Source organism: Chlorocebus sabaeus, chromosome 1 (genome assembly GCF_047675955.1).
Source record: "Chlorocebus sabaeus isolate Y175 chromosome 1, mChlSab1.0.hap1, whole genome shotgun sequence".
Classification (NCBI taxonomy): Eukaryota; Metazoa; Chordata; class Mammalia; order Primates; family Cercopithecidae; genus Chlorocebus; species Chlorocebus sabaeus.
In genome coordinates, this window is record NC_132904.1 from 12,527,487 (window position 1) to 12,540,386 (window position 12,900).

Here is a 12,900-nt window from a genome sequence, read left to right on the forward strand (position 1 = left end):
GATGTTTAGCGTGGAGTCAAAGCTGGTGTAATCCTGCCTTGTTTTTCTTTTTTTTTTTTTTTTTTGAGACGGAGTCTCGCTCTGTCGCCCAGGCTAGAGTGCAGTGGCACGATCTCCCCTCACTGCAAGCTCTGCCTCCCAGGTTCACGCCATTCTCATGCCTCAGCCTCCCGTGTAGCTGGGACTACAGGCGCCCGCCACCGCGCCCGGCTAATTTTTGTATTTTTTTAGTAGAGATGGGGTTTCACCGTATTAGCCAGGATGGTCTTGATCTCCTGACCTCGTGATCCGCCCGTCTTGGCCTCCCAAAGTGCTGGGATTATAGGCGTGAGCCACCGCGTCTGGCCCCTGCCTTGTTTTTCTTCCTCTGTGGAGTTGCCTCATAGAATCTTTGCCTTCCTTGAGTCTCCTCAGTCTAAACCCAGACCCTTCTTTCCAGCCTGGCACTGGCCAACAATAGCACCCTCACCATTGGCACCATCGACGAGATCCAGAAGCTGCACATTCGCACAGTTCCCCTCTATGAATCTCCAAGGTGAGGCCTGGGGTGGGAGAGTGGGATGTGGGAGTTGGTGTAGGGCGCTTCTGACTTTGTAAGTGACACTGTTGTTCCATACTTGTTCTGCAGGAAGATCTGCTACCAGGAAGTGTCCCAGTGTTTCGGGGTCCTCTCCAGCCGCATTGAAGTCCAAGACACGAGTGGGGGCACAACAGCCTTGAGGCCCAGCGCTAGTACCCAGGTAAGGGCAATGGACAAAGAAAGATGACATTAGAGCAGGGGCCAGCAAGCTTTCTGTAAAGGCCAGGTAGTAAAGGCTTTCAGCTTTGCAGGCAGTGTGGTCTCAGTTACCACTAACTGTTCAACTTTGCCATCGTAGCCTGAAAGCAGCCGTAGGCAACAGGTGAGCATAGCTGACTTCTGTAAAACTGTATTTATAAAAAGCAGTTCCTACTTGGTGGCCTTGCAGCATGAAAAATTCCTTTTCTGTCACCATCAGTTTGGGTCCTTTGTAGGGCAGAGTAGTAGAATAGGGGAGGAGCATGGGGTTTGGAGTCCGACAGAATGGACTTCCAGGTTTTTTTTTTTCTTTTTCTTTTTTAAAGACAGAAACCAGCTTTTCAAAAGTACCTACTGGGTTTATTTTATTTTATTTTATTTTTAAAATTTTATTTATTTTATTTTATTTTTTTATTTTATTGTATTTATTTTATTTTATTTTTTATTTTATTTTATTTATTTTTTTGAGACGGAGTCTCACCCTGTCGCCCAGGCTGGAGTGCAGTGGTGCGATCTTGGCTCACTGCAACCTCTACCTCCCAGGTTCAAGTGATTCTCCTGCCCCAGCCTCCCGAGTAGCCGGGATTACAGGCGCGTGCCACCATGCCCAGCTAATTTTTGTGTTTTTAGTAGAGATGGGGTTTCACTGTGTTGGGCAGCTTGGTCTCGAACTTTTGACCTTTTGATCCACCTACCTCGGCCTCCCAAAGTGCTGGAATTACAAGCGTGAGCCACTGTGCGTGGCCTGGCTTCCAGGTTTATTGCTAGCTGTGTGACCTTGGGAAAGCCTAAACTTCAGCTTTCTTGCCTGCAGAATGAGGCAGATAACAGGACAGTCTGGAGCTACACATACTAGGCTCAGTGGAGATACCAGCTGGTCATTTTCTTCCATGTATTCTCTGCCTTTCTTGTTTCCATACATCTGCGATAGGACCTCCCTCTGTAGTCCAGAGTTGAAGTCTTCATGGCTTCTGTTTTTATTTGAAGTGCCCCACTCCTCTTCCCATTGAGGGCAGTGGAGTCTGTCCCTTTATTAGGTCACCTGAGTTCCTTTTTAACTGTGTTTGATTGACTTGCAGCATCACTGTTTTGTCTTTAATATCCCTTAGAATTTTACTGTGTTTTGGATTGATGTTTCAACTGTATGTTTCCTCTGAAACATTCTCCTCAGACTCCTTGAGCTGCCAGCCATCAGAGTTTTTTTTTTTTTTTTTTTTTTTTTTTTTGAGACGGAGTCTTTGCTCTGTCGCCCAGGCTGGAGTGCAGTGGCACGAACTCAGCTCACTACAAGCTCCGCCTCCCGGGTTTACGCCATTCTCCTGCCTCAGCCTCCCGACCATCAGAGTTCTTGGCTAGCTGCAGCCTCTGTCCCAATCTGACGGGTCCCCTCACAATGATGTCTCAGCGCCTCTTCTGCGTTTGAGAAGGATGATGTGCATTCTTTCTGTTTGCAGGCTCTTTCCAGCAGTGTCAGCTCCAGCAAGCTGTTCTCCAGCAGCACTGCTCCTCATGAGACCTCCTTTGGAGAAGAGGTGGAGGTGCACAACCTACTTATCATTGACCAACACACCTTTGAAGGTGCACATGAGCTCTTTCGATAATTTTTATCTATGCCCTCCCTAATCCAGCTGTTCTGGGCTCTGTTACCTACAAAGCCTGACAGATGTGGCAGACTATCCCAGGAGGAACAGAAAGGAGGGGTGGGACCTCTTTGAGATGGCAGTGAGTTTGGAGGGCTGGTCATCCTCTCCTTAGCTTAGGCTGGTGGGGGACGGATAATCTGATGAGACAGGGACAGCAGGTGGCACACGCTTTGTCACTGCCTAAGCCGCAGGCCTCACAGAAATACATGGTTACTTGTGTGTGCAGATATGGGTAACCTATCGTCACATAGTCATCTCTGTACTCTCTATTTAGTGCTTCATGCCCACCAGTTTCTGCAGAATGAATATGCCCTCAGCCTGGTCTCCTGCAAGCTGGGCAAAGACCCCAACACTTACTTCATTGTGGGCACAGCAATGGTGTATCCTGAAGAGGCAGAGCCCAAGCAGGGTCGCATTGTGGTCTTTCAGTATTCGGATGGTAAGGGGGCGCAGTTTCCTGTTTCTGAGGGATGTGAAATGCTGAGAAAGTCAGCAGGCCATTGTGAGGTTTCAGAGAGCCTCAGTTAAGCAGTAGAAGAAGTTGGATTCATTGCTGTAAAGAGCGGTTCTCTTCTTTATTTGGTTGAATTTTGGAGCATGTGAACAGTACACAGTAAAATTTAGCTTACATTTCTTTCTTTGCTAGTCTTTGAAAGGCCAAAAGAACAAAAGGAGGGGTGGGAGAAGTGAATGATGGGTAAGGGAATCTAGTGACAACAGGTGTAAAAATTAAGAGTCCTAGAATTGTTTTCCACTTGGTTGCTCAGGCATTTAGGTGCTCTTTCCAGCTTCAGCACTGTGTTTATCTTTTAATATCTTTTCTCATTACTCCCACCCAAGAGGGCTCTAAAGACTATCAGCCCGGAAATCTCAGATCAGATAGGTGAAATGGGATTTGGTTTCCATCTTGAGAGAGAGATCTAGAGTTTCAGGGTGGGGGGCAGATCGTAGACACCAAGTGTATTTCTCTGCACTTTATCTTGGGGCTCATACTTGAGGTGGTGGTTAACTCCAGTAGATACTGAGTCTGTGTTGTTTTTTTAGACGAGTGGCTTTGCGGGGGCAAGAATTAGTACCAGAGGGGCAACCAGAGGATTCTTTTGACAAGGTAAAGTATGAGCTCATAGAGAGACTCAAACATATTTTTTCCACCCCCAGGAAAACTACAGACTGTGGCTGAAAAGGAAGTGAAAGGGGCCGTGTACTCTATGGTGGAATTTAACGGGAAGCTGTTAGCCAGCATCAATAGCACGGTGAGGCCTGGACCACTTGGTACTTACTTTAGGCTGCCCATCATTGTCTGCAGAATGTGTCTCTCTTAGGTTATCCGGTGCCGCGTGTGTGTCAGATTTGAAGGAGAACAAAGTAGTGGGTGTGGAGGATAGATCTCTGAGTTGAGAATCTGGGAAACTGAGATTGAACCAGGCATTGAACTAGGTTACATGAACCCCCATGTGTTTCAGATCCTGAGTGCTGCTGTGGGACTTGAGAAACGAGTGAGACCTATGGTCCCTGTATGTAGGGTGTTCCATGCCAAAAGAAAATGAGCCAAATCAGAATATCCTGAGTGCATCCCTGAAAGCTAGTCCTTTGAAATATTCCACTGCTTCTGCCATGACCCTACCTTCCTTGCTAAAAAGTTTTTTTCCATCTTTATTGAGGTATAATTGACAAAAATTTTGTATATCGAAAATGGACAACTTGATGTTTTGGAGTAGGGAGATAGCAGCAAACAAAATGGACAGTGAGCTGCCCTTTTGGAGTTTTTGAGCAAATAAAGTACATAGTACATAAAATGGTGAGAAATAAAAGGGGCACAGGACTGGAGGAATGCCGGGATGAACATGGGAAGTGGGGTTTGCTGTTTCATATCACATGGTCGGGAGGGTCTCGTGGATACACAGTGGCATTTGAGCAGATTCCAAAATGAAGGGAGGTAAGAACCCTACCTGTGCTTGGGGAAGACAAGTGCAAGGGGTGGTAGGTCACAGGCGAGAGTGGGCAGGCCTGGTGTCTGCGGGGACTGAGCTGATGGTCTGGTGAGAGATGAGTCCAGTGGACAGCCAGGGACCAGAGCGTGAAGAGCCTGGTAGGCATGTCAGTGTTTTATTCAGAGCGTGATGGCAACCTCTGGAGGGTTTGAGCAAGGGTTTGAACATGATTGAACTTGTGTTTTAAAAGATAATGTTGCTTCTCTGGAAAGGCTATAGGGGAGCAGGGGTAGAAGCAGTGGTAGAAGAGGTCAGTTAGGGGAGGCTCTTGTAGTAATCCAGATGTGGTTGGTGGTTGCTGGGACCAGGCGATGATGGAGGAGATGAAGAAGAGTAGTCACATTCTGCTTATATTATGAGGGTAAGATTGAAGGACTTCGATAGATTGAAGATGAGGTGTGAGAGGCAGAGGAATAAAGTGTCAGGGGTTTTGGCTTTGCCATTTACTGATGGAAAGATAGTGCAGCAGGTTTGGAGTGGAAACCAGAGGTTCTGGATATACTCAGTTTCAGTGGTTATCTAAGTGGAGGTGTTCACTAGGTAACAATGAGAGAGGTATGGAATCCAGGGAAGAGGTACACTGGAGATACTAGCACGGCAATTAAAGCTAAAAGTCTGGTTGACATCGCCAGACCATGTGCTGAGAGACTGTAGAGACAGGATCTGAAGATAGCCCTGGAGCTGTCCAGTATTTCAAAGACAGGGTGAAGATCCAGCCAAACGAAGGGTGACTTGTGAAGTAGGAGAACCGAGAGAATAGTGTTTTGGAAGCCATGGAGAAAAAGTATTTGAAGCAGGAGGGAATTGGTAAACTGCAAGTGTTGCCGGCAGGTCAGGTAACATAAAGATTAGTAACATGGAAGTCAGTGGTAAACTTGATCAGAACTCTTGGTTGAGTGGTGGGGCTAGAAACCTGATTGCAGTCGGCTCAACGGAGAGTAGGAGGAAAGGAGGCTGGTACAGAAAACCCCTCAAGGAGTTTTGCAGTAAAGGAGAGAGTGATGTAGACAGGGAAATTTCAGGATAATAATTTTCTGTTTTTAAGTTTTCAAGCTGGGAAACACTGCTGCATGTTTTCTATGCTGATGGGACTGATGTTAGAAAGAGAGCCATTGTTCTTGGCCAGGCAAAAGGAGGTGGGATCTCAAACCCAGTGGTAGAGAAGGGAACAGACATGAAAGTTCATGAAAATGCCCTTTTGGCTGTTGTCTCTGTTCTCTGTAAAATTGCTGAGAGAGAAGATGGGAAGGAAGTATTGGCAATTTGAGTAGAGTGGAAAAAGGATGAATTCATTGTTTTAGGACCAGAAGAGTGAATGGAGTAGGAAAATGCATGATTCCTGAGAGGTTTAGGAACCCCCTTTCAGTTATTAAGTCTTGAATTTAAAAGAACAGTCATCCTGTTGGTTTTTCTTACCTGTGGTGGAAGATGAAAATTTTATCCAAGTCGAGTTTTGTTGGGTGAGCATGAGAAAGGGGAGAGGGGTCAGGGCATTGGAATCTGCAAGACAGTTACTATGTGATTATGGTGGTGGACTATGGGCATCTGAGAAGAGGCAGAGTGGAGGACACAAGATTCAGGAAGAGTGTGGTTACTTGTAATGCCAGGCTTTAAGAGGTGGTCATAAGAATGGACTAAGTGGGAAAGAAGGGGTCAGAAAAGCTAAGATGTGAGGGTATTAGAAGGACCTTCTCTGTGAATGTTATAGTCATCAACACTTATAGGAGGTTGTGTGGGAGAGAGTGATGGGTGGGGTGGGAATTCAGGTGACTGCTTTAGTGGGTGATGGTGGTTGTGTGGTCTGGTGGTATGAGCCTCAAAACTGGTGTTTCAAGGGAGGGAGTGACAAGTCTGAAAGAGCAGACGAGGAGCATGGGAGACTGTGCTACCTCCTGTTCCAGTGTTACGAGGGACAGTGGAAGAGAAAACAGACAAGTTAGGAGTGCCACAAGGCCCTTAGGAAAGAGCCATGGATATCGGTTAGAATGAGAAGGTGAAGGGTTTGCCCAGAGAAGAGGCTGTCCATGATTAATGACTGTTCCAGAGGGTGCAGTGAGTGGGCACAGGGATTAGGAGGGTGGAGGGTGGCATTGAGGTCAGGTGAGGACATATCTATTCTGTGGCTGGCCAATAGAAATACTATATGAGTAATGTATGTCATTCTAAATTTTCTAGTAGCCACATTAACAAATGCACAAAGAATCAGGTGAAATGAATAAGGTATTTTATTTAACCCAGTATCTAAAATATTAGCATTTCCACATGTAATCCGTATAAAAACACTTAAGATATTTTACAGTTTTTCATACTAATAATTCAAAAATCTGGTATGTATTTTACAGTCAGAACACATCTCAGCATGGACTAGGCACATTTCAAGTGTTTCATAGCCATGTGTGGCTAGTGACTACCATGTTGAACAGTGGAAATCTACAACCTTTTGGGAAGAGAATGGGAGTCTTGGGCTTCTGGCGGTGTCTGGCCTTGGTCTTGACTCTCTCCAAGGCGATGGGGAGGTTGAGAGTGTGGAGAGAGAGTGGTGGCAGGTGTTTGCAGGAACATGTGGAACTCTGAGGCCCCCCACCTTCACTCTCCCTGTTGGAGGTGTCTAGGCCCAGCAGGGTGGGCTTGCCTGAAGAGGGGACACTCTGGAGGTACCTTGTACCCTGTGATAGAGGTGTGGTAACCATAGTATGTATATATATATGTATGTATGTATGTATTTATGAGATGGAGTCTTGCTCTGTTGCCAGGCTGGAGTGCAGTGGTGTAATCTTGGCTCACTGCAACCTCTACCTCCCTAGTTCAAGCAATTCTCCTGCCTCAGCCTCCCGAGTAGCTGGGATTACAGGCATGCATCACAATGCCTAGCTAATTTTTGTATTTTTAGTAGAGATGGGGTTTCACCATGTTGGCGAGGATGGTCTTGATCTCCTGACCTCATGATCAGCCTGCCTCGGCCTCCCAAAGTGCTGGGATTACAGGTGTGAGCCACTGTGCCTGGCCAACCATTGTAATTATTACAAATGACTCTTGGAATATATTCCTGTGTTGCTAGGGTTCTTTGGACAAATCTTGAGAAATTGTGGTTTAATTAATATGTTCTACTCAGGAGTTTCTAGATGTGCAGAGGCCATGGGGATTATCTGGATCCTGAAGGATGTGCCAGGGAAGGCTTGTCAGTTCAGATGGGTTGAGTCTGTCTTCTTCAGCACTGGGCGATGCCAAGTATCTCTCCATTTGTCTACTGATGATAAAGCATCTTCATTCTTTTGGAGATGTGGTTGTAATTGAAGAAGCACTGCGGTGGAGACAGAAAAAAGCATGTTTTTTTTTTCGAGGTGGAGTCTCACCTTGTCCCTTAGGCTGGAGTGCAGTGGTGCGATCTTGGCTCACTATAAGCTCCGCCTCCCGGGTTCACGCCATTCTCCTGCCTCAGCCTCCCGAGTAGCTGGGACTACAGGCGCCCGCCACCATGCCCGGCTAATTTTTTTTTTTTGTATTTTTAGTAGAGACGGTGTTTCACTACGTTAGCCAGGATGGTCTCCATCTCCTGACGGTGTGATCTGCCCATGTCGGCCTCCCAAAGTGCTGGGATTACAGGCGTGAGCCACCATGTCTGGCCGCACAAGTTTCTTTTTCCCTCTTGTGGGATGGTAGAGGGTGGCCATAGAATCAAGTTCTTTGGGTTCCTTTAGTTATTTGACAATGTTTTCTGTTGGACTTTTCTTTTTCTTTTTTTTTTTTTTTTTCGAGACAGAGTCTCGCTGTGTCACCTAGGTTTGGATGCAGTGGCATGATCTCAGTTCACTGCATCCTGGGTTCATGCAATTCTTATGTCTCAGCCTCCTGAGTTGCTGGGATTACAGGTGTACGCAACAAGCCCAGCTACCCACATTACTGTTTCCTTTACATGGACTCATTGTTTTGTGTAAAGGAAAACTTGGAAAGTCTTGTATTCCTAGTTTGGTGTGTTCATCGTGTTTTCATATTTCATAAATGTATAATAGCGAAATAATAAATGTTTACCCCAGTGCCTCATAAAACTGGTTCCCGTCCCGCATTGCACTTTGAGAAGTGGTGCTGTAGATGGAGGGTCGAGGAGTCGGGGGGCAGTCGTTCTGAGAGTGCTCTGGCCCCTTTGACTGAGAGAGACAATGCCCTTCCCAGGTGCGGCTCTATGAGTGGACAACAGAGAAGGAGCTGCGCACTGAGTGCAACCACTACAACAACATCATGGCCCTCTACCTGAAGACCAAGGGCGACTTCATCCTGGTGGGCGACCTTATGCGCTCAGTGCTGCTGCTCGCCTACAAGCCCATGGAAGGAAACTTTGAAGAGGTGATGCTGGTGGGGGGATGGGAGCAGACTTCTTTCTTGAGCCATGGCCCCTGCAAGTGTCTCTGGTGGGGAAGGATAATCCAGCCGAGTATTAGGGGCAGAAATGTTTTCCGTGGAGCAGACATTCTACATTGATTAAGTATTTTTAGAGACTCCCAACTCGAACTCTGAGTAGGCTCCATCTTTGGGCAGTTGGCAATCAAATGGGCTGCGTTGGCAGAGAGGTGGGGGGAGAATCCCTCTAGGGCGACACTTGTTGAACACTGGGCTACATCTTCTGCAGGGTGGGGCCTTGCTCCTGAATAAAGGAAACACAAGTCCCAGAACTGGATTCCATGCAAACTTCTGATTGTGCTTTCTTGTTTCACCTTGTCTGTTTTAAGATTGCTCGAGACTTTAATCCCAACTGGATGAGTGCTGTGGAAATCTTGGATGATGACAATTTTCTGGGGGCCGAAAATGCCTTTAACTTGTTTGTGTGTCAAAAGGACAGGTGAGTAGTGGCCAGCTCTGGGAGTGGTGGGGAGGGTTGGGAGCTCCCGGGTCTCTGGTGGATACAAGCAATGGGTTCTGTGTCAGGTTCAGGTGCTCCTCTTTACAGAGATAGAACTTTCCTCATGAGAGAGTATAAGGTGACAGAAATCCACCTCTTTAGACTGGCTCCCCTACTGTGAAGTATGTCAGCTCCCCAGGGAAGTTCAGCACCGTGACCACTGCACGTGGTCCTGTCTCAGGGCCTGTGGTGGAAACAGGAGGTTCAGAAACTTACTTTCTCACCACCTTTCAGCGCTGCCACCACTGACGAGGAGCGGCAGCACCTCCAGGAGGTTGGTCTTTTCCACCTGGGCGAGTTTGTCAATGTCTTTTGCCACGGCTCTCTGGTAATGCAGAATCTGGGTGAGACTTCCACCCCCACACAAGGCTCGGTGCTCTTTGGCACGGTCAATGGCATGATAGGTAAGGTTACCCCCCGGGGCACACCCCCACACAGGCCTCCTTCCTGATACCACCATTCTGAGGGACTGGGGAGAGCAACTGGATAAGACCTAGGTGTTTACTAGAGGAGGCTGCAGCACATTAGTCCTCCCCGAGCTGCTCTCCTGGGCTGCCCTTTACGTAGAGGATGCGTGCTGTGAGGTTGGCCTCTCTGCAGCTCACTGTCTCCTTCACTTCTTCAGGGCTGGTGACCTCACTGTCAGAGAGCTGGTACAACCTCCTGCTGGACATGCAGAATCGTCTCAATAAAGTCATCAAAAGTGTGGGGAAGATCGAGCACTCCTTATATCCTTCCCAGAGCCATCCCCTTGCTGGGAAGCATGTCCCGGCATATGTGGCACATGGAGTCACATTACCCGGAAGCTGCTACATGTCTTGGTTAGGTTCCTATACAGAACAGGTTTTTTGTTTTGTTTTGTTTTTGACTTTTTCATGTGGAAAATTTCAAACATACACAATAGAACAGTATATTGACTCCCAAAGCACTTATCACTCAGCTTCTGCTGGTCCATCTTGGAAATGTACATTTATATTCCTGAAATGTGTCCGCCTCTGGCCCTCAGTGTAGCAGGTGAAATGTAAGTTTAGATCACAACACAGGAGCACATCCTTTCAGGGATTTGGTTGAGGGCAACAGTGTCTGAGACTAGAGAGACTACCAGAAGAAAGGGAAAGGTGAAGAACCAGAAAACGCTGAAGCGCAAGAATTTGCCACCCTGGGACCCCCAGAATCCAAGTGCTATTGGAAGTTGGTTTAGTACAGGAGATATAAAGGGCCCTCCCTGCCCCCGCTGGAGGTGGGAGGAGCTCCTGCCTGTGACTCTGGTCCGGCTCTAGTCAAGGAGGGCTGATGGGCTGATTTATTGTTTTTTGCTAACTATCAAGACTTTAGGCAGCCCTGTCTCAGTGAATCTCAGTTTATTCATCAAGGGAGCTGCTGCTTTTCTTCTTCTTTTTTTTTTTTTTTTTTGAGATGGGTTCTTGCTCTGTTGCCCAGGCTGGAGTGCCGTGACACGATCATGGCTCACTGCAACCTTGACACCCTGGGCTCATGTGATTCTCCCACCTCAGCCTCCCGAATAGCTGGGACTATAAGCACATGCCTCACCTGGCTAATTTAAAAAAATTTTTGTTTTTTGTAGAGACAGGAGTTCATGGTGTTGCCCAGGTTTGGTCTTGAACTTTTGGACTCAAACGATCCTCCTGCCTCAACCTCCCAAAATGTTGGGTTCACAGGCGTGAGCTGCCACCACACTGACCTCTCTATGGAGCTCTGAGGGTAGACTTATACAAGTGGTTTTTGTGCATCAGCTTTGCCTAGAGCACGTTTAAAGAACTTGCATACACGTATGGTCTTCACATTAATAGACTCTGATCTGTACTTTTAAAAACTATTTTGAAGATCACCCCAATTGAGAACCAATTAGATTAGGTCATATTTTTACATTTTTTTCAATTCCAAAAATGTCCAAAAAAAACCAAGGCGAAAGGAAAGTGTCATTTCCTTTTGAATCCTGATTGCTTTTAGATTGTGGTCTTATTCAAAGGTGGGGATGACTGAGGAAGGTGTTTCCTGATAAGCACATGTTCCTTAACTCACCCGTCCACCTGGAGATCCTTTCACACCGAGCGGAAGACAGAACCAGCCACAGGTTTCATTGATGGTGACTTGATTGAGAGTTTCCTGGATATCAGCCGCCCCAAGATGCAGGAGGTGGTGGCAAACCTACAGGTGAGCTGTGTGTTGTTTAGCCCTGGGCCGGACAAGTCCGGTGCAGGTTGGGGCATGCCAGGAGACTGTCTCTGGGCACCTCTCCCCCTCAATTCCAAGGTGTGAGGGGCCCTCTGTGTAATCCTTACCAGATAGAAGGTGGAGTCTGAGGGAAAAGAGATGTTTGTGGTTGTGGCTTCTGGGTATCTACTAGGTACCAGATGCTGTGCTAGTAACTCTACCCATGTTAACCCCATCCTTGAGCAATGAAGACACATCTGGGATCTCTGGCAAGACCCAAAGGGAGGAGGCAGGGTCAGGATCCTGTAGGGAGGAGAAATGGCCACTATTCTGGAGTTCAGGATATTGCTCACTGGAGATGGTGTCTTGGGGACAGCAGAAGAGGGAGAATCTCGAAGAGGGAGAAATAGACCAGGTGGTGTCCTTGCTGACCTGTACCACTCAGGGGGAGGTGTGGGTTTCTGGTGAGTCCTTTCTCTGCCATGACGACGGTGGAGTCTTGTGCCTCCTTCACTGGGGGCATTCCCTTCCCCAGCTGTGGGCGAGCGCCCTCTTGGTCCTCACAGCCCCGCCCGTCTTCTCATTGCAGTATGACGATGGCAGCGGTATGAAGCGAGAGGCTACTGCAGACGACCTCATCAAGGTTGTGGAGGAGCTAACTCGGATCCATTAGCCAAGGGCAGGGGGCCCTCTTTCTGACCCTCCCCAAAGGCTTTGCCCTGCTGCCCTCCCCCTCCTCTCCACCATTGTCTTCTTGGCCATGGGAGGCCTTTCCCTAAGCCAGCTGCCCCCAGAGCTGTAGTTCCCCTACGTGGAAGTGGGGCGGGCTTCATAGAGACCTGGGAATGAGCTGAAGGTGAAACATTTTCTTCCTGGATTTTTACCAGTCTCACACGATTCCAGCCATCACCTTGGACCACCAAGCCTTGATTGGTGTTGCCAGTTGTCCTCCTTCCAGGGAGGGATTTTGCAGTTCTTTGGCTGAAAGGAAGCTGTGCGTGTGTGTGTGTGTGTGTGTGTATGTGTGTGTGTGTGTATCTCACACCCATGCATTGTCCTCTTTTTATTTAGATTGGCAGTGTAGGGAGTTGTGGGTAGTGGGGAAGAGGGTTGGGAGAGTTTCATTGTGAAGTGAGACCTTCCTTTTACTTTTCTTCTATTGCCTCTGAGAGCGTCAGGCCTAGAGGCCTGCCAGGCCATGGGCAGCCTGTGTGTAAAACCTGGAGACGGTGGATGATCCCCACACCACAGCCCTTTTGTCTCTGCAAACTGCCTTCTTCGGAAAGAAGGAGGTGGGAGGATGTGAATTGTTAGTTTCTGAGTTTTACCAAATAAAGTAGAATCTAAGAAGAAAGGTATGTTTGTTTTTGCTTTTATTCACCCTGCCCAGCTATCCAGGACCTCAGGTATACTATTCCT

The 12,900-nt window shown here is 47.6% G+C and overlaps 1 protein-coding gene across 1 annotated transcript in view; it reads left to right on the forward strand.

The window, feature by feature from the left end:
• Nucleotides 1-12,835, forward strand: part of DDB1 (damage specific DNA binding protein 1) — a 34,260-nt gene extending 21,425 nt beyond the window's left edge. The window contains exons 17-27 of the mRNA XM_007996250.3: nucleotides 440-535; nucleotides 629-740; nucleotides 2,233-2,356; nucleotides 2,696-2,860; nucleotides 3,580-3,674; nucleotides 8,583-8,753; nucleotides 9,137-9,246; nucleotides 9,541-9,710; nucleotides 9,932-10,034; nucleotides 11,358-11,481; nucleotides 12,071-12,835. Coding sequence (XP_007994441.1) covers nucleotides 440-535; nucleotides 629-740; nucleotides 2,233-2,356; nucleotides 2,696-2,860; nucleotides 3,580-3,674; nucleotides 8,583-8,753; nucleotides 9,137-9,246; nucleotides 9,541-9,710; nucleotides 9,932-10,034; nucleotides 11,358-11,481; nucleotides 12,071-12,154 — 1,354 coding nt within the window. The 3' untranslated portion in view covers nucleotides 12,155-12,835. The remainder of the gene's footprint in view (nucleotides 1-439; nucleotides 536-628; nucleotides 741-2,232; nucleotides 2,357-2,695; nucleotides 2,861-3,579; nucleotides 3,675-8,582; nucleotides 8,754-9,136; nucleotides 9,247-9,540; nucleotides 9,711-9,931; nucleotides 10,035-11,357; nucleotides 11,482-12,070) is intronic.
• Nucleotides 12,836-12,900: the final 65 nt, after the last annotated feature.